General features: G+C 42.7%; 1 protein-coding gene across 2 annotated transcripts in view; it reads left to right on the top strand.

Annotated features, from left to right (window-relative positions):
* The window catches only part of SPTBN1 (spectrin beta, non-erythrocytic 1), a 247,019-nt gene that overhangs the window by 141,542 nt on the left and 85,346 nt on the right, over nt 1–20,131 (top strand). For both annotated transcript variants that reach the window (XM_073553919.1, XM_073553920.1), the window contains one exon: nt 13,147–13,298. In XM_073553919.1, the coding sequence (XP_073410020.1) occupies nt 13,147–13,298 (152 nt within the window). The remainder of the gene's footprint in view (nt 1–13,146; nt 13,299–20,131) is intronic.

The raw sequence follows: 20,131 nt of genomic DNA, 5'->3' as shown, positions 1-20,131 counted from the left end.
GAAAAGGTTGAAAAGTTCCAGGGGGCCGAATACTTTCGCAGGGCACTGTAAATCACCAAGTGCTTTTGGTTTGAACAGTCATTTTGTGCTTAGTCCCTTTAAACATGCACAATTGACATCCATCCTTACCATCAGTCAACCAGGGTCCCAATACATATTAGACGTTCGGGTGAACCCATCAACATCGGGGTGGAGCCGACATTAGTCTGTGTATGGGGGCTTTTAGTCCACTACAAGATATCTCTCCAAAATATATGGCCCCACTACAGGATGGAGACTTGGGTTTCCTCAGGAACTCCATCAATTTTGACCAATTTTTAAACACAATTACCGTCGCTCACACCCATTTTTACACTTGTTGGAGTGAGTAATTTGTCCATTTTGTGTTCCTCATTAACTGACCCTTCTCTCAGGTCTTAGCTGGCCACTTTTGGCTTCTGATTTATTTCTGTGCTAATTTTATAAATAAACTTCCAATTTCTGGTTTGTCTTCAGCTGCCAAGAGCGTCAGGAAATGTTCCTCGCAGCTGCTACAGTTCACCCCACGTTCACTTCCTCTGTGCGTTGTTCCCTGTATTTATGGTATTTGGATATTTATTTGGTTTCATCTTCTCTAGACGTGATGACTGTCTTTTCTAAGACTACATGATTCTTTGTCATTGGATCTTATGACGGTATTGCTACATTCGTAATATATTCTTCCACTTGTACATGAAATATTACAAATAAAAACCCTGTGCCGGCCTCATGCCCAATGAAAATTAGAGAATTTTATTATTGAAAACTGTAGCAGTTCAGTCTGACAATTTTGGCCATGTTCACTTGTAACTGCATTTTTCTGATGTAATTTAATTAAAATCAGGGCAAAAACTCAGGTTTACACAAGTCCAGAGCTTTTGTCACAGTATTGCGGTACATACGCACTAGCCTTTTTCGTTATTGAAGCAATTTTATGTTATTCCCTATCTCTTAATGCTGAGTTGCGATAGATAGATGTATAATATTGTAAGGATTCGCTCTGGTAGGTAATGGCAGGGCTGCAGTAACGAGGCAACACACAGGCTTAAAGTCCAATTTCAGTGGTTTAATGTCACTTTGCAAACAGCAGATTAACCCCTTCACGACCCATGACGCCTACGTAGGCGTCATGAAAAGTCGTGCCCAAACGACCTATGACGCCTACGTAGGCGTCATGCTATAAATAGCCCCCCTGCGGGTCGGGTGACCGGGGTCACTGAAAGGTCACCCGACCCGCACACAAAGGACACTCTACAGTTAATCCCTGGGGGCGTGACTTAGCCCCCACGTGCCTACGATCGCTCTGATTGGCTGTTAAAAGTGAAACAGCCAATCGGAGCGATTTGTAATATTTCACCAATGAAATTTGGTGAAATATTACAATCCAGCCATGGCCGATGCTGCAATAGCATCGGACATGGCTGGACACCGACCCCCCCCCCCCCCACACACACACCGACTGGCGGGGCCGATCGGCCCCCGCCACCGATGGACGGCGGCGATCGTTCGCCGCCGTCATCTGCTCCCCCTCCCCTATCGCTCCCTCCCACCTTCCGATCCCCCCAGGACCTCCGATCGTGCTCCCGGTGTCCCGCCGTGGCTCCCGGCGTCCGGATCATGGGCGCCGCCATCTTGCAAAATGGCGGGCGCATGCGCAGTGCGCCTGCCATTGTCCAAGATGGCGGCGCCCATGAATTTGCCGGTTGCCCGTTCATTTTTCATTTTGATCACTGTGATACACTCTCACAGTGATCAAAATGAAAAAAAAAGTAAATACACCCCCCTTTTATCACACCCATAGCCAGGCACAAATAATAAAATAAAAAAAAATATTTTTTTCCATTTAGGGTTCGAACTAGGGTTAGGGTTGGAATTAGGGTTAGGGTTGGAATAAGGGTTACAGATAGGGTTAGGGTTAGAAATAGGGTTAGGACTAGAATTAGGGTTAGGGTTGGAATTAGGGTTAAAATTAGGGTTAAAATTAGGGTTAAAATTAGGGTTAGGGTTGGAATTAGGGTTAGGGCTAGAATTAGGGTTAGGGCTGGAATTAGGGTTAGGGCTGGAATTAGGGTTAGGGCTGGAATTAGGGTTAGGGCTGGAATTAGGGTTAGGGCTGGGTTGGGATTAGGGTTAGGCTTGTAGTTAGGGTTAGAGTTGGGATTAGGGTTAGGGGTGTGTTGGCATTAGGGCTGTGGTTAGGGTTATTATTATGGTGGGATTAGGGTTAGGGGTGTGTTGGGGTTAGGGTTGGAGTTAGAATTGAGGGGTTTCCACTGTTTAGGCACATCACGGGGTCTTCGAGCGCGACATGGCGCCACGATTTATTCCAGCCAATTTTGCGTTCAAAATGTCAAACAGCACTCTCTCCATTCCGAGCCCCGACGTGTGCCCAAACAGTGGTTTACCCCCACATATGGGGTATCAGCGTACTCAGGAAAAATTGCACAACAACTTTGGGAGTCTAATTTCTCCTGTTACCCTTGGGAAAATAAAAAATTGGGGGCTAAAAAAATGATTTTTGTGAAAAAAAAAAGATTTTTTTTTGTTTTCACGGCTCTGAGTTATAAACTTCGGTGAAGCACTTGGGGGTTCAAAATGCTCACCACATATCTAGATAAGTTCCTTGGGGGTCTAGTTTCCAAAATGGGATCACTTGTGGGGGGGTTTCCACTGTTTAGCCACATCAGGGGCTCTGCAAACGTAACATGACGCCCGCAGACCATTCCATCAAGTCGGTATTTCAAAACATCACTACTTCCCTTCTGAGCCCCGACGTGTGCCCAAACAGTGGTCCCTCCCCACATATTGGGTACCAGCGTACTCAGGACAAACTGGACAACAACTTTTGGGGTCCAATTTCTCCTGTTACTATTGTGAAAATAAAAAATAGCGGGCTAAAAAAATCATTTTTTGAGGAAAAAAAAATATTTTTATTTTCACAGCTCTGCGTTATACACTTCTGTAAAGCACCTGGGGGTTCAAAGTGCTCACTATGCATCTAGATAACTTCCTTAGGGGGTCTAGTTTCCAAAATGGGGTGATATGTGGGGGAGCTCCAAAGTGTAGGCAGACAGGGCCTCTCCAAACACGACATGGTGTCCGCTAACGATTGGAGCTAATTTTCCATTCAAAAAGTCAAATGGCGCTCCTTCCCTTCTGAGCCCTGCCGTGCGCCCAAACAGTGGTTCCCTCCCACATATGGGGTGCCACCGTACTCAGGACAAACTGAACAGCAACTTTAGGGGTCCAATTTATCCTGTTACCCTTGTGAAAATAAAAAATAGCGGGCTAAAAAATCATTTTTGAGGAAAAAAAATGATTTTTTATTTTCATGGCTCTGCGTTTATAAACTTCTGTGAAGCACTTGGGGGTTCAAAGTGCTCACTACACATCTAGATAAGCTCCTTGGGGGGTCTAGTTTCCAAAATGGGGTCACTTGTGGGGGGTTTCTACTGTTTAGGCACATCAGGGGCTCTGCAAACGCAACATGATGCCCGCAGAACATCCCATCAGTCTGCATTCCAAAATTGCGCTCCTTCCCTTCTGAGCTCTCCCATGCGCCCAAACAGTGGTTTCCCCTGACATATGGGGTATCGGTGTACTCAGGACAAATTACACAACAACTTTTGTGGTCCAATTTCTCCTGTTAGCCTTGTGAAAATAAAAAATAGCGGGCTAAAAAATCATTTTTGAGGAAAAAAAATTATTTTTTTATTTTCACTTTTCTGCGTCATAAACTTCTGTGAAGCACTTGTGGATTCAAAGTCCTCACCACACATCTAGAAAAGTTCCTTGAGTGGTCTAGTTTCCAAAATGGGGTCACTTGTGGGGGAGCTCTAATGTTTAGGCACACAGGGGCTCTCCAAACACGACATGGTGTCCACTAACGATTGGAGCTAATTTTCCATTCAAAAAGTCAAATGGTGCTCCTTCCCTTCGGGACCCTGCCGTGTGCCCAAACAGTGGTTTATGACCACATATGAGGTATCTGTACACTCAGGAGAAATTGCCCAACAAATTTTAGGATCCATTTTATCCCATTGCCCATGTGAAAATGAAAAAACTGAGGCTAAAAGAACATTTTTGTGAAAAAAGTCTTTTTTTTTTTTATGGATCAATTTGTGAAGCACCTGGCGGTTCAAAGTGCTCACTATGCATCTAAATAAGTTCCTTGGGGAGTCTAGTTTCCAAAATGGGGCCACTTGTGGGGGAGCTCCAATGTTTAGGCGCACAGGGACTCTCCAAACGCGACATGGCAACCGCTAAATATTCCAGCATATTTTCCATTCAAAAAGTCAAATGACGCTCCTTCCCTTCTGAGCCCTGCCGTGCGCCCAAACAGTGGTTTATGACCACATATGAGGTATCGGTGTACTCAGGAGAAATTGCCCAACAAATTTTATGATCCATTTTATCCTGTTGCCCATGTGAAAATGAAAAAATTGATGCTAAAAGAAATTTTTTATTGGAAAAATTAAAATGTTCATTTTTTCCTTCCACATTGCTTTAGTTGCTGTGAAGCACCTGAAGGGTTAATAATCTTCTTGAATATAGTTTTGAGTAGCTTGAGGGGTGCAGTTTTTAGAATGTTGTCACTTTGGGGTATTTTCTGCCATATAGACCCCTCAAAGTGACTTCAAATGTGAGGTGGTCCCTAAAAAAAAATGGTTTTGTAAATTTTGTTGTAAAAATGAGAAATCGCTGGTCAACTTTTAACCCTTATAACTTCCCAACAAAAAAAAATTTGTTTCCAAAATTGTGCTGATGTAAAGTAGACATGTGGGAAATGTTATTTATTAACTATTTTGTGTCACATCACTCTCTGGTTTAACGGAATAAAAATTAAAAATGTGAAAATTGCGAAATTTTCAAAATTTTCGCAAAATTTCCGTTTTTTTCACAAATAAATGAAAACATTATTGACCTAAGTTTACCACTAACATGAAGCCAAATATGTCACGAAAAAACAATCTCAGAATCGCTAGGATCTGTTGAAGCATTCCTGAGTTATTACCTCATAAAGGGACACTGGTCAATATTGCCAAAAATGGCCAGGTCATTAAGGTCAAAATAGGCTGGGTCATGAAGGGGTTAACAGAAAGTAAGGAAAAACATAAATATACTCCAGCTTGGATTGGAGAACCACTGGTCCCAGACTCTCCCCTTGCATGGGACGGGCTTAACTAAGCGGCTGCCAGGTGCCAGTCCCAGGGTTGTTGAGAGTCTTGCTGCTATAGTGCTGCAGCACGGGGGTCCTGTATACAAGTTCAGGCTTAGTCCAGCCAAGTTCCTGTAACCTCCAGACACATACTCACCATGTGCCAAACACCAACCTCCATTACATAGCCACCTAGCCTCTCCTACAAGTGAGGTATACATCACATGGGCTGATCACGTGTCCATGACATCATCGCAGGTCCTGTCTTTAGGGAAAAACCCGGCCAAACATTAATCTGCTGGGAGAAATGTATCTCCCATCCAGTAAAACACCCTATACTGTACCACATATATATATTATAATATAATTTTACGTGATGAGGACAGACAACGAAAAAAAAACAGCTCTGCACCAGCCTGTCCTCATTCGCTATAATGGCGTCCATCATTTAAAAAAAGCATGCTTCTGTTATCTTTTTTTTTTCTCTTGGTAGAACCGTTTTTACTTGCATTGGAAACTTCGACGTAAGTAGGCTTAAAGAGGTTGTCCTCATTCACCAAACTTCAGCCCACAGGTTCAGTTATGAGGTCTCCAACGATGCCCCTGTTCTCTGTTGCTTGGCAGTACAGTGTGAACAACATGACTGCAATCCTTAAATTGGTCATAAAGAGTATGTCCACACGTGGCCGCAAATATTGCAAAAGGTGAAATTCTGCAGATAGAAAACTTAGATGCTTGGCATTTAAAAATTAACAGCACTGGTCAGCCTCATCATGGTAATTATTCACAACCGTATGGATGAAATATTTTTTATTTTTTTTTTTTTAAATCCTATACAAACTTGCTGTCCGCAGATTTGCAACATGAAATCTATCTAGTAACAATTACAACCTATGAAGCGTTCTGTGAATTGCTAAGTGGCAATGTTTCCCATCCCCCTCCACTTCCTTCAATACTCTGATTAGCAGGTTCCAATGACCATTTGTAAGAACTTTTCATACCAAATGCTTGTCCCGCTGGGCAGTTCCTTTCGATATGTCTAGATAGAGTTTCAAGCACAGGAAATTGCATCTGGCTCATATTTAGTAATACAGATAATGTGACTAATGACCTGTGCGGTATGCTGAACATTTCTCGGCCCCACGTGAGTGAAGATGGAGCACATGCTGTACACATGCTGTATACACGGTGACAGCAGATATTGGCCATGCGGTTTCCTTGTTTTGCTATTGACTCGGTTTCCATCGTAACCAGCATGTTTCTGGTCTCTGACAAAAAAAAAAAAAAGCAAGTGACTTGATTGTGAACAGACCCCGAGGTCATGTGCATCAAGGTCATGTGCATTAACGTCACCCCTGACACACAACATATACATAATCCTAAGCATGTATGCAGCATGTTGGGGGTCGATGCCCCGCCAATGTCGTAACGTGGGGGGTCCTTCCAAGAGAACATAATTTCCCTGAGTTGTATGTCACATACAAATGCTCACAAGACCTCTTTGCTCTCAGTAACCTCCAGATATGTGGTGGTATCCTTTCTCAACTGTAATTATTTTTTTTTTTATTAGCAAAGTCCGTTGAACTTGCTTGTGAATAATGCTTTCACTTGCAGCTTTTTTTTTTTTTTTTTTTAGATGTGGGGTCAGGTATTTGGTGGTAGGCACTTTATTTTTCTCTTTCTTCTTTTTAAGTCATTACCTACACTCCATTTCTAAGCCCCCATTGATGCAGCTGCCTTCCGCAGTCTGAGGCCTCCTCAGAACAAAGCACAACTGCTGCTCTCTACACCTGTGGTAAAGAGGGCACGCGCGTGTGACATGTGTGAGGGTTAGATGCCATAGATTTGGGTAATATATGTAGTCACTGATGTTGATTTGTGCAAAACTAATTTTCACTGACTTTTCAGAAGATATAGAAGCGGGCACTGGCTGGGTCCTTCTAGATTTATAGACCGCTTACTCGGGCCGGTGCCGGGTCACTAATGAGTTCCAATTGAGGTGTATTCACGTTGTTGAGCGCTTGTTTACCGGCCTGTAAATACAGGCTGATGGGCAATGATGTTGACTGAACAGTCATAATTGCAATCTTTCTTTCTCCATACATCATCATGTTATTGGCAGCGTATCTCCTCCGGTTTACACCGAGCCATGTGCAGCTGATAACAATGATTTTTATGCCAGCATGAATATCAGATCACCCAACTAACAAGTGTTTTACTTGGTCGGTTTATTGCTGGCATGTCAGTCCTGTCCGATAGGAAGTTCCAAACGCCCGTTAATTATCTTCTTGTTTAAAAGAATCATTAGAAATTACAAAATGGCTTCTTACACTGGATAGTTAGTGAGGAGTAGTGTGAATGGAGGGTCCGTAAAGCGTGTGCCCTCCCGTTCTGTTCAGTGTCAAGGGGCTGAATGAAACATCCAAACTCTGTATTCTGCGGTTAGCATTGGTCCTACATGTACCGTGCTATTGTGTTCTGCTCGAAAGACTCCACCGGAAAGTTGGATAAAAGGAGCCAAAAGTTGCATATTTTTTGTGGGGTTTTTTGCCTCCATTGTTTGAAGTCAGTGGTTCTGTTTGAGAACTAGAAAAAACGATTGTGTGTTTCCCCGATGGAGGGCAAGTCGTGGTGTGAACTAAGTCTAATTTGTTTCAGATTTGTCATGTGAAGCTTGACAGTAAAGCACAACCCTATTCAGGTATAATGTAAAAAAGAACAAACCTTGTCTGATCTGTTGCCTGCCTTACACGGTGGACATTATCTGCCAGTTTCATCCATTGCAATGCCCAGACGGCAGTGTGGGTATATGTCTAGTATATGTCTAAGCCAATTACTACAGTCATGCCTCACTAGCCTGAGACTTTCCACATACTATTGTGCTTTAATTTACTCATCCACTTTGAAACCTTAAATCGTTCAGCTCCATACCATAACCTGTGATACAAATCCCAAAAATGCAAGAGCTTTATTCCTCATTTTAGGATTGTAGCCAGTGAAATCATTCTTTTTCCTGCGGTTTACCACATATCCAGGGTAAACAAGTGCAGTGTAATTTTAGACCATTATTGCTTTATTTTGGTATGAAACAATTTCTACAATCCTCAGTGCAAGACGTTATAGAATAATGGATCTGGGGAGCAAGGCAGAATACCTTTGGCATAGGTGAAGTTTTGTGTTTGTGTGTAAACTTGCAGCTGAGGCACATGACTTCTGTTAGTTATTACTAGTCTGGTTATACTTTGTCAAAATCCGTAATAAGGAAACAGACCTTGGCGAGCAGAGTTGCTGTATGACCTTATTGCCTTCCGTACAGGCAGCTTCCTTCCTCATGGTAACGCAAGATAACCGTCAACTGCTTCGGTTTCAGTCTTCTTCTGTTTTCCTGCTTTACTTTGCATCTTCATTTGCACTTCTTCCCCTGGGGAGACTGTTTTGAAGTAAGGCATCAAAATGATAATTCTTGGTAATCGTAAAAAAAGAAAAAAAAATTAAGTGATTGTTTTTACCCAGTTTTCCCGATTCATTGGGACGGAAGAAAGTTATAATGCAATTATAGATCCATTACAGGCTTATACCAAGGACTGGTGAAGGACAAGACAAGTAAAGTTTGAAAACAATCACTTACCCACAAAATATGTGCAGACGTGCCGATCGCAGTGTCCAGCGATTGGGACCTCTACCAAGAATGGGGCACAGTAGAGCTTTGTCGATTGTGTAGCGACGGTCGAGTATTTGCACCACCACTCGATTCCTTGTTTATGGGCCAGCTAGAGATTGGGCAGCTACAGTGCTCGGCCATCTCTGGCAGTCCTATAGACCTTGAAGGAAGCAATGGTACACGTGCTCAACTGCTGGCCCGCTCACTGAGCACATTATCAGTTTTCTTGTGAATAAATAACTTTAAAAGTTGATATAAGCACAGGCAGTATTGCCCCCATCATTCATATCTTACTGGCATCTGTAGTGTCTTAACGTGAACCTGTCGACACAGTTTTGTAAAGTAAAGATCTAGTTGTAATGACTTCAATATAGATTAAATTGAGACCTTTGAAGAAATCCACTTTATGATTTTTTTTCTTTAATCACCGTTTCACATTTTCTTATAATTAGATTTTGGTGCACAGGGGCTGGACTGTGCACTGGGCCTTCTCCTCCCTCCCTTTGATTCCCCAGCCCCTCCGCCGCCATCCTCTGCTTTAAAAGGGGATTTCAGAGAGGAGGCAAATCACTGAAAGAGCAGTGACCTGTCATTCACAGACTGGAGACAGGTGGAGGCTGCGGTATGAGTCGGGGAGGAGAAGACAGTGTACAACCTGGCCCCTGTGCACCAAAATAGTAGAAAATTTCAAATGGTGAGCAAAGAACAACAACAAAGTGGATTTATTCACCAAAGGTATGCTGTAATCCGTATTATAGCATCATTACAGTCATGTCTTTACTGTACATTACAAAATTGTGCTGACAGGTTCTTTTTAAAGTGCTTAAACATATTTGCTGAAGCCATCAATTTCCATTTGACTGGTGGACTATCAAATGTGTATGCAAGTCTCTGAACATTTGTCTGATCGGGTACAGACTGAAGAAGAACCCAGTGCAAAAGCTATATATGGGCCTTTTGCAGTCCAATAGCTCATCATAATGCACAAGTCTACCTGCTTTGGAGGCGGAAGTGGACCTCCTCACCTCATGGGTACCAATGGAAAGTCCTCCCCTGATTGGGCATATTGGTTAGAACATGCCCGATCGTTTATTCTTATGAGGTGAGCTGTTATGATTGAGTCACCGTAGGAGGCAAAAACAGAAATGCTAGCTAAGTCCAGAAAACCAGAGAAGTTGGCAGCTATCGGATTGCAGACCCCTGAACTTATCAACACAACTAGCAGTAGCCGTGGGGGGTTCCTACGATGCCCTAGACCCCTCGATCACAGCCGGAGAATTAAATAGGCCTAAAGAAAGAAAGGGGAAAACTAAACTGCCCCAGAGCAGACCCCAAAGCAATAGGCAGCCCCCAACATATAATGACGGTGAAGCAAGAAGAAAGAACACTAACACAGACAGAAAGATAGACTGAGCAAAGACGGGGCCCAAGATAACTAGATAGAAAAGGACAGGAAGGCTGCTGTCTGCAGTCCGTGAAAAACCCTATGAAAATAAGAGCCAACAGACTGACAGAGAAAAAGGCCCTGAAGACGCTAGGCTTCAAAAAGCTATGTCAGTACTCAGGAATATTCTGAAGACAGAGCAACAGGCAAAAGGAGATTCAGCTTACCCCAGCAGGGAATGGCAGAATCCAGAAAAGCAAGGAAAACAAAAACAAAACACAAATGCAACAGGCAAAGCAAAAAACTTAGCTTTAGAGGAGCAGGAATCAGACTGGTGTCCTAGAAGTCCACAGAGAAATCACCCGCAGGGCAGAAGGGCGTCGGCAGCCTTATATCCAGTCCGTGACTCCACTCAGCCAGTCATCCTCATTAGACTCAGGTGCCTGATAATCAGGCTCATTACCTTCCTTTGCCAGAATAGGGAGTTCAGCAGACCTCAGTGACGAAGGGGAAAATGAACTCACAACAGTGAGCCATATTCCTCTTATTTTTTTTTTTTAAAAAAAAACACTCTTGACCAAGCCATGTGTACGGAGAGTAGGGAACAAAAGTTTTTCGGCCAACAGCTTTCCGAGGTGGATAGCAACCTTTAGACTACTGCTTCCACCATTATGGCCACTGGAAGAATACGCTGAAATACTATTGGGGCTACCATTAGTATCATTAACAAGTCAGGGCTTTATAGTTCTTTAAACTCTAAATCTAAAGATTTGTGTATCAGTCTACAGTTTTGGCAGAGCAGCAATAGTAAGGCCATTTCCTGGCCCAAAGAGTCATAGTTCTAATCTTTCAATAGAGACTTTGTAAAAACAAGATGCCTTGTGATGGAGCATGATTATGTACGGTATATAATGTATCATGGTAATATCTGGGCCGGGGTCCGAGGTAATTGCTGATATTTACTGAATGATGAAAATATTTGACATTCTACCTTCCTCCACATGAAATACTTCACCCATGGAAGACGCACGTCCTCTTACCCCTTGGAGTCTGAGCACTGGAGGAAGTGGTGGAATTTCCTTTGCTATTGCATTTGTTTTCTTGCACGGCCAACACAATGGCGTTACTGTGTCGTAGTTCATCGGGCAGAATTCTGTTCCATAATGTCAACACGTGAAGGAAGCAGAGCATCAACTTTTCTTGATGAGCTGCAGATCTGAGATGCTTAATGTGAACATGTGATATTGATGTCTGCGTGAAATGCAATGGAATCGCATTAGGTTTTCATTTTTTTAAAAAATATATTTAAAGTGTAAGGCTGTGTTCACACACATCGTTTTTTTCGCTTTTTTTCCCGCGGATTTGCCTAAAAAATCCGCGGGAAAAACGCGAAAAAGAAGCTTCCCGTTCATTTCTATGCATTTTGCACTTTGTGCACATTGATGCGTTTTTTACCGCGGAAAAAAAAGCATCACGGTAAAAAAACGCAGCATGCTCATTAATTTCGCGTTTTTTTCCGCGTGTCTAGAAACTGCGCAGAAAACGCAAAATTGTGGTAAAAACGCGTGGTCTCTGGAAAGGGAGTCCTGTTTTTCAGCATAAAATTTCTGCTACGTGTGCACTTAGCCTTATGGTTTCAATTTTTATTTAATAAGTCAATAGTGCTTATGAAAATAATCAACTTTGTGATATATCTAATCAGACTAATTTTGCTTCTTTCTCCTTCTGGACCAGTCCATAATTTTCAGAATTCTTCTGAAGCCTCTGTCACTCCATCTCTAATCCCACGTCCAATACTTCCTGCTTGACAGACAACCTCTATTGTATTTGACTTCAGGATAAAGAGCCGTCAGTGAAGCAGGATGCGGCACTGGGCAGCGAGTAGAGCTGGAGTGACAGAGGCTTCAAAACTACAAATGGCTCTTCAGACTCATTTACACACCAATCAAACACTGATTTCTCAGTAGCGGAGGAGCAGACTGGCCATGTAATGGTGTTTCTGGACTTTTTCTTTGAAAGCGCTACATGCACATGTAAATAGCTTGGGGTGTGAAATCCTGACAGGTTCCCTTTAAAGTGTTGTCCGTAGGGCACAGTGAGATGGCTGTGTTGCTTGCATCGCATTCCTCGAATTGGCCGTCAACTCTCCTAACCTGAGCGTGACAGCTGCATAGAAATACATGCTGCCACGGTCAGGTCAAGAGAGCAGACGGCCAGTCTTAGAACTGCGGTGCGATCCTCTCATGAGTACTACGGCCGTCTGACTGCACCATTAATGTGACTTCAGGAACGCATCTTTCTCCTTCTTTCCAGCTTAATGCTTGGTCGGGGGTTGCTTTTATTATTGACTGACAGTTCGAGCTAGCGCCATGGTTCAGAGGCTGGCCCGAACAAGTGCTCTCTGATTCTGCAAGCAGAGGCATCTTTTCCTCTGCAGCTTCAGAGCAGGACTTGCAAACTCTATTGCATAGACCTTGTAAGCGTTGCGCTTCTTGCTTCAGAGTCTGGCCACTGCTGATAGACTGCAGCGGTGGCCGGTAACCTATATCGCAGGCGGCAAATAAAATAAAGAATGCCATCTTTTCTGAGAATGAGGAGGAAAAAAATAGCATTGTTGACTGTTTTTTACAATTCGTTTTATATATCCTTTTAGCTGTATACAATTATGCATAAAAACAGCATAAAAGTTAATAAAGATACTATGTTACCTTTACTTGCCACAATGCCAGCATTGCTCAAAGGTAGAGGGGTTTTTGATTAAAATGTTAGCAGCTTATAGTAAGGAAACTTCACAAATGCTTTACATTAATGATACGTGTAACAGAGGCGGGCACCATGATGTATATCACACGTGGAGGTTTCTCGCTTGCTTGGCGTTGACCCTTGATGATTAATGATGTCCATTTTTCACTTTCTGTATTCTAGATGAGCGCGAGGCTGTCCAAAAGAAAACCTTCACAAAATGGGTGAATTCACACCTGGCCCGAGTCTCCTGCAGGATTACTGATTTGTACGCCGACCTCCGAGATGGGCGGATGCTTATCAAACTACTGGAGGTTCTCTCTGGAGAAAGACTTGTAAGTAACGTCCTTGTCACCTGGCATTGTCAGCCACTCTTGGTGTAACTCATTTCTATACTGTAGGGGATTTCTCAGTTCACATGGGGTTATCAGGAGCTTCATTTACTTCCCTTGCTAAGCACACAGGAATCGAGGTGTGGCGGTTTCTTGCTACACATTTTGCTGCTTGTCTTCTGCTATAAATGGGGGTTATAATAACTGCGCTACCATCTTCCATCCAATCATGTGTAATAAAGAGTCATCTGGGAACTTGACATCTAAAATGTAAAGTAAAATTCCTGCTTGATCTGCAATTCTATACCAACACTATAAAAGCTATCTCGTCATTTAGGTAATGCTGTGTTCATTCAAAACTCCTGGAAAGGATTTTGTAATTTGTCAGAAAACCCTTTAAATGCACATTATATGGTGTTCATCTTGCAGATGACACTGATATAGACTGACCTATGGCTGCCAGATCATATTAGATGTGACTTCAATGATACTAAATATAGGCCATTATTAGCTGTATTTAAAATGGTTGTCTGGGAATTTTATAAAGCTGGTCAACAGGTGGAGCTATGTTAAAATAGTGAACTACACCTTACTCACCATTGAATACCCTGCAGCAGTGACCATGAGTGTGAAACTTGGTGAGTTAACTTTAACACAAGTGGGTGTTATATAGCTTTTACTGGGGGCGTGTACTTCTTACCCCAATGTGTTGCTGACCAATCATAAGCAGGCAGCAGCATACAAGAGCAGAATGACTGGTGATGTCATTAGGGTTTTATGACTGAAAATCTATCACACAGCATAGAAGTGTGGTGCTATTAACTTATTTGGGCTGCACACTCTGGCTGACAGAACCTGTGTACTCAGGTCATGTGACCCTGATGACCTCACTGATCCTTCACTTCTATGCTGCTACCTGCTTATGATTGGTCAGCATCACACTGGGAGAAGTACGCAAGGTGTAAAGAAAATGTATATATTCTGCTTTTCTGCCATTGTTAAATTTTGTCCAGTGCAACGTGAAAAAATTGGTGAAAGATCCTCTGTTATTCTGCAGATAACAATAGACAGTGCAACACATACTAGAACGGTACGTGGTGGAACATTTTCAATGATATATCCAGTTGCAAAAAATGACTCATCCCCAAGTACATGTATTTTAAGTTAAAAAAAAAAAAAAAAAATGTTCTCAAGGGTGGACAACCTTTTATTTGCGCTAAATGACGTCCATATTTTTTACAGGAAATCAAATCCCCTTGCATATCAAAATGTGACTGGGGAAACAGGCGTATCTTAGCTTGTAATCCTGTATTTCGCAAAAGTTCACCACAATTTATCTTAATTTTCTTCATCACTTCTTTGGGGACACAGGTAACCATGGGTGTATGCTGCTGTGGCTAGGAGGCTGACACTATGCAAAAAACTGAAAAATAGCTCCTCCTCAGTAGCACTAAGCAGTCTAAGGGCTTGTTCACACTTTGCAGTTTTACCACATTTTTTTCATAGAAAAAACGCAGCATTCTACAGTACCATCAAAGTTAATGAGGTTTCTAAATCTCACACACATGCTGCTCTTTTTTTTTTTTAGTTACCAGTAATCAGTTCTTGCTTATTTACTACAGAGGGTAGTAGGGCCGCATGTTTAGGGTTGAAAAATCAGGTGTCTCCATGTTCCCCAGTGATTGGCTGGAAGTTTTTTCCAAACTTTCTTCCTATAGTCTTATTTTTAGCCATACTATGCATGTGGTATCTCCGTAATTGTACTGACTTACGGAATCCTATTTAAGGTTATTTTTACCGCATAGTGAACGATTAAAAAAAAAAAAAATGTACAATTACTTTTTTTGCAATTTCTTTCCAGTATATGGCATGATAAAATGAATGGTGCCATTCAAAAAGTACAACTTATCCCGTAAAAAAAAAACAAGCCCTCATGGAAGAATAGGAGCAAAAAACAAAAATGCAAAATAGAAAATAACCATGTCACTAAAGGGCTAAATCCTTATTGTCTAGCCTTATTGGAGCAAGGGGCTAATAAGAGAAAATAACACTTTATTTTACTTGCAGCTGCTCGCATCCACTCTTTAAAGCGGTGCAGGAAGTTGTTAGTCACCGCTCGCTATACTGTGTGCGTGATGCTGATTCTCCTGCACTTTGGCTATCTGTACTCTGCACACACATGCTGCAGAACAGGCTATCAATCATTGTGCCACAGAGTAATTAAAGTGCGCTGATTGTGTAGTGACCTGTGACTGTAACGGCTCTCTACATCGTCCCGATGACTGGAAGCAAGCATCTGCAGGGAGAATAAAACCTTATTTTTTTTCCCTGTAGCTACTGCTAATCAACTTTTCAACATTATTCACCCATAGATTCACCCCATATTTGCAGGTAAATAGAGTTTCTGGATGTAATATGATCAGTTTAAACTTTATCACATTGTTAGCCATTCTTTTCCATCGCTATCTGATGAAAGCAGTGTACAGTATAGGTGGAGTGATCGCTCATTTGTCTACAGCAATAACAGAATATAAGCTTCCAGAAACCACACCTGTATTCTGCTGGCAGAAAGTCTGAATTATTTTTTTTATTTCCCAGTTTTGTTTTTCATCTTACTTTTAGGGTGTGTGCACACATTGCGGATTTTGCTGCGGAATTTTCCGCCCGGATTTTTCTAAATCGACAGGTCAAAAGACGGGCGGTATCTGCGGATTAGCCTGCGTTTTTCCCCTGTGGTTTGACACCTGTTATGAAGCAGGTGCCAAGCCGCTGCAGAATCCGCCAAAAGAAATTACATGCTGTGGATTTAAAACCGCAGCAAATCCGCGCGGAAAATTCCGCACCGTGGGCACTGTGTTTTTCATTTTGCACTGCCTTAAATGGTACTGTACACAGCAGCATAAACTGCTGTGGATCCACAGGTCCAAATCCGCCGCGGATCCGCAGTAGAATCCGCAACGTGAGCACATACCCTTAGTTTCCACACACGCCTAACTATTCTCCAACCTTCTCTGCCTTTCTCATACACATGCATGGATGTATTTTCAGTGGGGAGAGGGAGTTAAAGCACAACTATGTTTTTGTTTTCTAATACGTGACGTAGCCCTGAGACCCCCTCTGATCGCTCAAAACATTTCTCACTTACCATATGTTGGTCAGAAAGCGGGAGCGCACACAGAGCCAGGGCCGTGGAGTCAGTAAGCTTAACCTCCGACACCTCAATTTCCCCTGACTCCACAGCCCTGATCACTACTGAGCATGTACATAAAGTGCAGCACAGATTCATCTCATCTACAACTCCACAGCACTGGTCACTACTGAGCATGTGCATAAAGTGCAGCACAGATTCATCTCATCTACAACTCCACAGCACTGGTCACTACTGAGCATGTACATAAAGTGCAGCACAGATTCATCTCATCTACAACTCCACAGCACTGGTCACTACTGAGCATGTCCATAAAGTGCAGCACAGATTCATCTCATCTACAACTCCACAGCACTGGTCACTACTGAGCATGTCCATAAAGTGCAGCACAGATTCATCTCATCTACAACTCCACAGCACTGGTCACTACTGAGCATGTACATAAAGTGCAGCACAGATTCATCTCATCTACAACTCCACAGCACTGGTCACTACTGAGCATGTGCATAAAGTGCAGCACAGATTCATCTCATCTACAACTCCACAGCACTGGTCACTACTGAGCATGTCCATAAAGTGCAGCACAGATTCATCTCATCTACAACTCCACAGCACTGGTCACTACTGAGCATGTCCATAAAGTGCAGCACAGATTCATCTCATCTACAACTCCCCAGCACTGGTAAATAAAAATGACAGACCACAAGGCTGAAACAGTATAACATCATATATTACATGTGGGTGCAGATGAAAAGAAAACCAACACAATCAGCCCATGGAAAATCAGTGTAGGACACACTGTAATCAATAAGAAGCAGCAAAAGGAAATCAGTACATAGATGTCCAAGGTATGATAAAATCACAAATCTTTATTAGATAACACAGGTAGAAAAGCACAAACAATGACAGACAAAGGGTGACACAAGCAGAAGCAGAGCAAAGGGGTATACAGTGTCAAAAACCTCACTCTGACCCTTATCGTGAGTAAACACCTGGTGGTAAAAATAAATAAGTGTCCAAGTATAAACACCCAATATATAACAGGCAGACCAGTGAAAAGCAGTAAGGGGTAAAATCCCCAGCTGGACAGCCATATAATCAGGGGTGAAATTACAAAGACACAAAAGCAAGGTAAACGTACCAGGAGGGGAGAGGGGAGAGACACTGAATCCCAAGCTCAGCTGACCCCAACTTACGTTTCGGAAATGATCTTCCTTCCTCAGGGGGCGTGTCAATAGGGTGTTAATTGCGGTTTAAATAGGGGAAGTAAAAACAAGCACCAATCATGAGGGGTGACGCTGACCAATCCCCCATCGCTGCCTGGGCTGGCGCTGATCAGCACGGGGCCCCATGACGTCAGACGCCAGACCACAGGCAGACGGGGGCGGGACAGGAAGCGCGTCCACCCACACATGTACTGTACAGGATCAGGAAAGATGGCCATGGCCATCTTGGATATGGGTAAAAGGCAGGAAATCTGCCAGAACTGTGAAGGGGAATAGTGAGCGTCCCTGAAAGGACTTTACAAGATAGAAACGGGCTGAATAGCGCTACAACTAATGAAGTACCCTAATATAACAATGTAGTAATGCATCACCAATGATATACAAATTAATATATAGGGAGCGCAAATAGGGCATTAACAAGAAATGTAAATGTAAACTAAAAGTATAAATTACACATGGGCAGCAAGAATAATCGGTAAAAATGAGAGGCAGAGCACATAATATTACAGAGTTAATAACAGTAACCAGTATTCAGTGCCCATACCTATCATATATAATCGAGTACATAATTTTAAATACATAAAGCCGCACAAAAGCTGTATACGTGTCGATATATACATCAGTATACACATCCATAATATTGAGCCATAAAATACACCTACATATGGATACAGCAGCATCATTAGTCCAGCATTCATAATAATGAGATGGAGAAAGAATAAGGACTAGGGCACCACCATATTCTCCATGAAAATGTGCCATAAATTAAACTTGCACATAAATACAGAGACATTATTAAACCAACATTCATAGTATTGTGATGAAAAGAAGATGAGGCCTTGAAACCGCCAAATTCTCCATTCAAAATGTGCCATAGAGTAAACTGGCACATAAATACCAGAGGCATTATTAGTCCAGCATTCATAGTATTGCGATGAGGGAAAAATGAGGCCTTGAAACCGCCATATTCTCCATACAACAATGGAAGAGTAGATATATCTTCATCTTCCCTAGTAGGATATCCATCCAACCCAACAAGGAAAGCCACAAGAAAACCATCAGACAGGTGCCTGCAATTAAAACTAAAATAAAAACAAATGTTAAAACCAAAGACTCAAAGTGTCACCCAACTGGCAGCAGCAGAAAAGGGGATAGAGAGGATAATCATAAAAATGGAGCAAATGACAGCTACTCATTAAGAGCCCTCGGATGAACCGTTTGCAACTTCCAGATCCACCTGGTTTCCAATTGACCCAGCCTTTTAGATAGGCCCCCACCTCTGATATCTATTCTCAGAGCCTCGATGCCACGCACTTTAAATAAAGATGCGTCACATTTATGATGATCTTTGAAGTGCTTGGGAATAGTTCTCAGGGTGGAGTCATCCATGTGGTCCCGTGCCGCCTGGATCCCCAACACATGCTCCCGCACACGGACCTTTAGTTGGCGTGTTGTAAGGCCAACATAAGATCACACGGACAAGTAGCGTAATAAATTACGTATCTTGTCGTGCATGTGATTCGTTGTTTAATGGTGAAAGTTTGATCACCATCCGAGTTGGTGAAATCATTGCATCGCAATATGTTGGGGCAGGCAACAGTGACCACATGGAGAACAACCACCCCTGAGAGTAAAGGAGTCCAGGAATGAGGGTCTAAAACGACCAGAATAATGACTAGAGACCAAATGGTCTTAGATTTTTTGCCCATCGAAATGCCAAAGACGGTTTCTCGGTGGTGAATTTATTAATGACTGGGTCAATCCGGAGTATAGGCCAGGCCTTTTGTAAAGCCGTCCGAACGGCATTAGATCTGGAGTTGTAAGTGGTAACGAACCTCACAACCTTCCGATCCCTAGACTCAGTAGATGACTCCGTTTTATACAGTAAATCTTGTCTGAAAGTATGTTTGGCACGATTAAAGGCTCGCTTCAGTGATCTACGGCTGTATCCACGATCTAAGAAGCGTTGATGGAGCTCATTTGCACGATAGAAGAAAGTTTCATCCGTCGAACAAATACGACGTAATCGTAAAAATTGTCCAACTGGGACAGATTTAATATGTTCTGGATGAGATAACGTGGCGTGAAGTAAGGAGTTAGTAGCCGTAGTCTTTCTGAAGATGTCCGTCTGTAAAAACCCGGCAGGGTCCCTCCTAACAGTAACATCTAGAAAATCCAAAGCCTCTGAACTATACGTAAATGTTAAATGGATGTTACGGTCATTGCTGTTCAAAATGGTCATCAACCGCTCAAGGTCGACGGGCGTGCCCTGCCAGATGAAGAAGACATCATCAATGTACCGCGTCCAAAGGGGACGCGGCCCATTGACGAGACCTCATCTGACAAAGAGGTCCCTCTTCCACAGCCACAGGAGCATGTACATAAAGTGCAGCACAGATTCATCTCATCTACAACTCCCCAGCCCTGGTCACTACTGAGCATGTGCATAAAGTGCAGCACAG

This window comes from Dendrobates tinctorius, unplaced genomic scaffold (genome assembly GCF_039654945.1).
Source record: "Dendrobates tinctorius isolate UK_male_01 unplaced genomic scaffold, ASM3965494v1 ptg000203l, whole genome shotgun sequence".
Taxonomy (NCBI): Eukaryota; Metazoa; Chordata; class Amphibia; order Anura; family Dendrobatidae; genus Dendrobates; species Dendrobates tinctorius.
The sequence above is the reverse complement of the archived record's forward strand: the minus strand, read 5'-3'. Positions and strand labels throughout refer to the sequence as shown.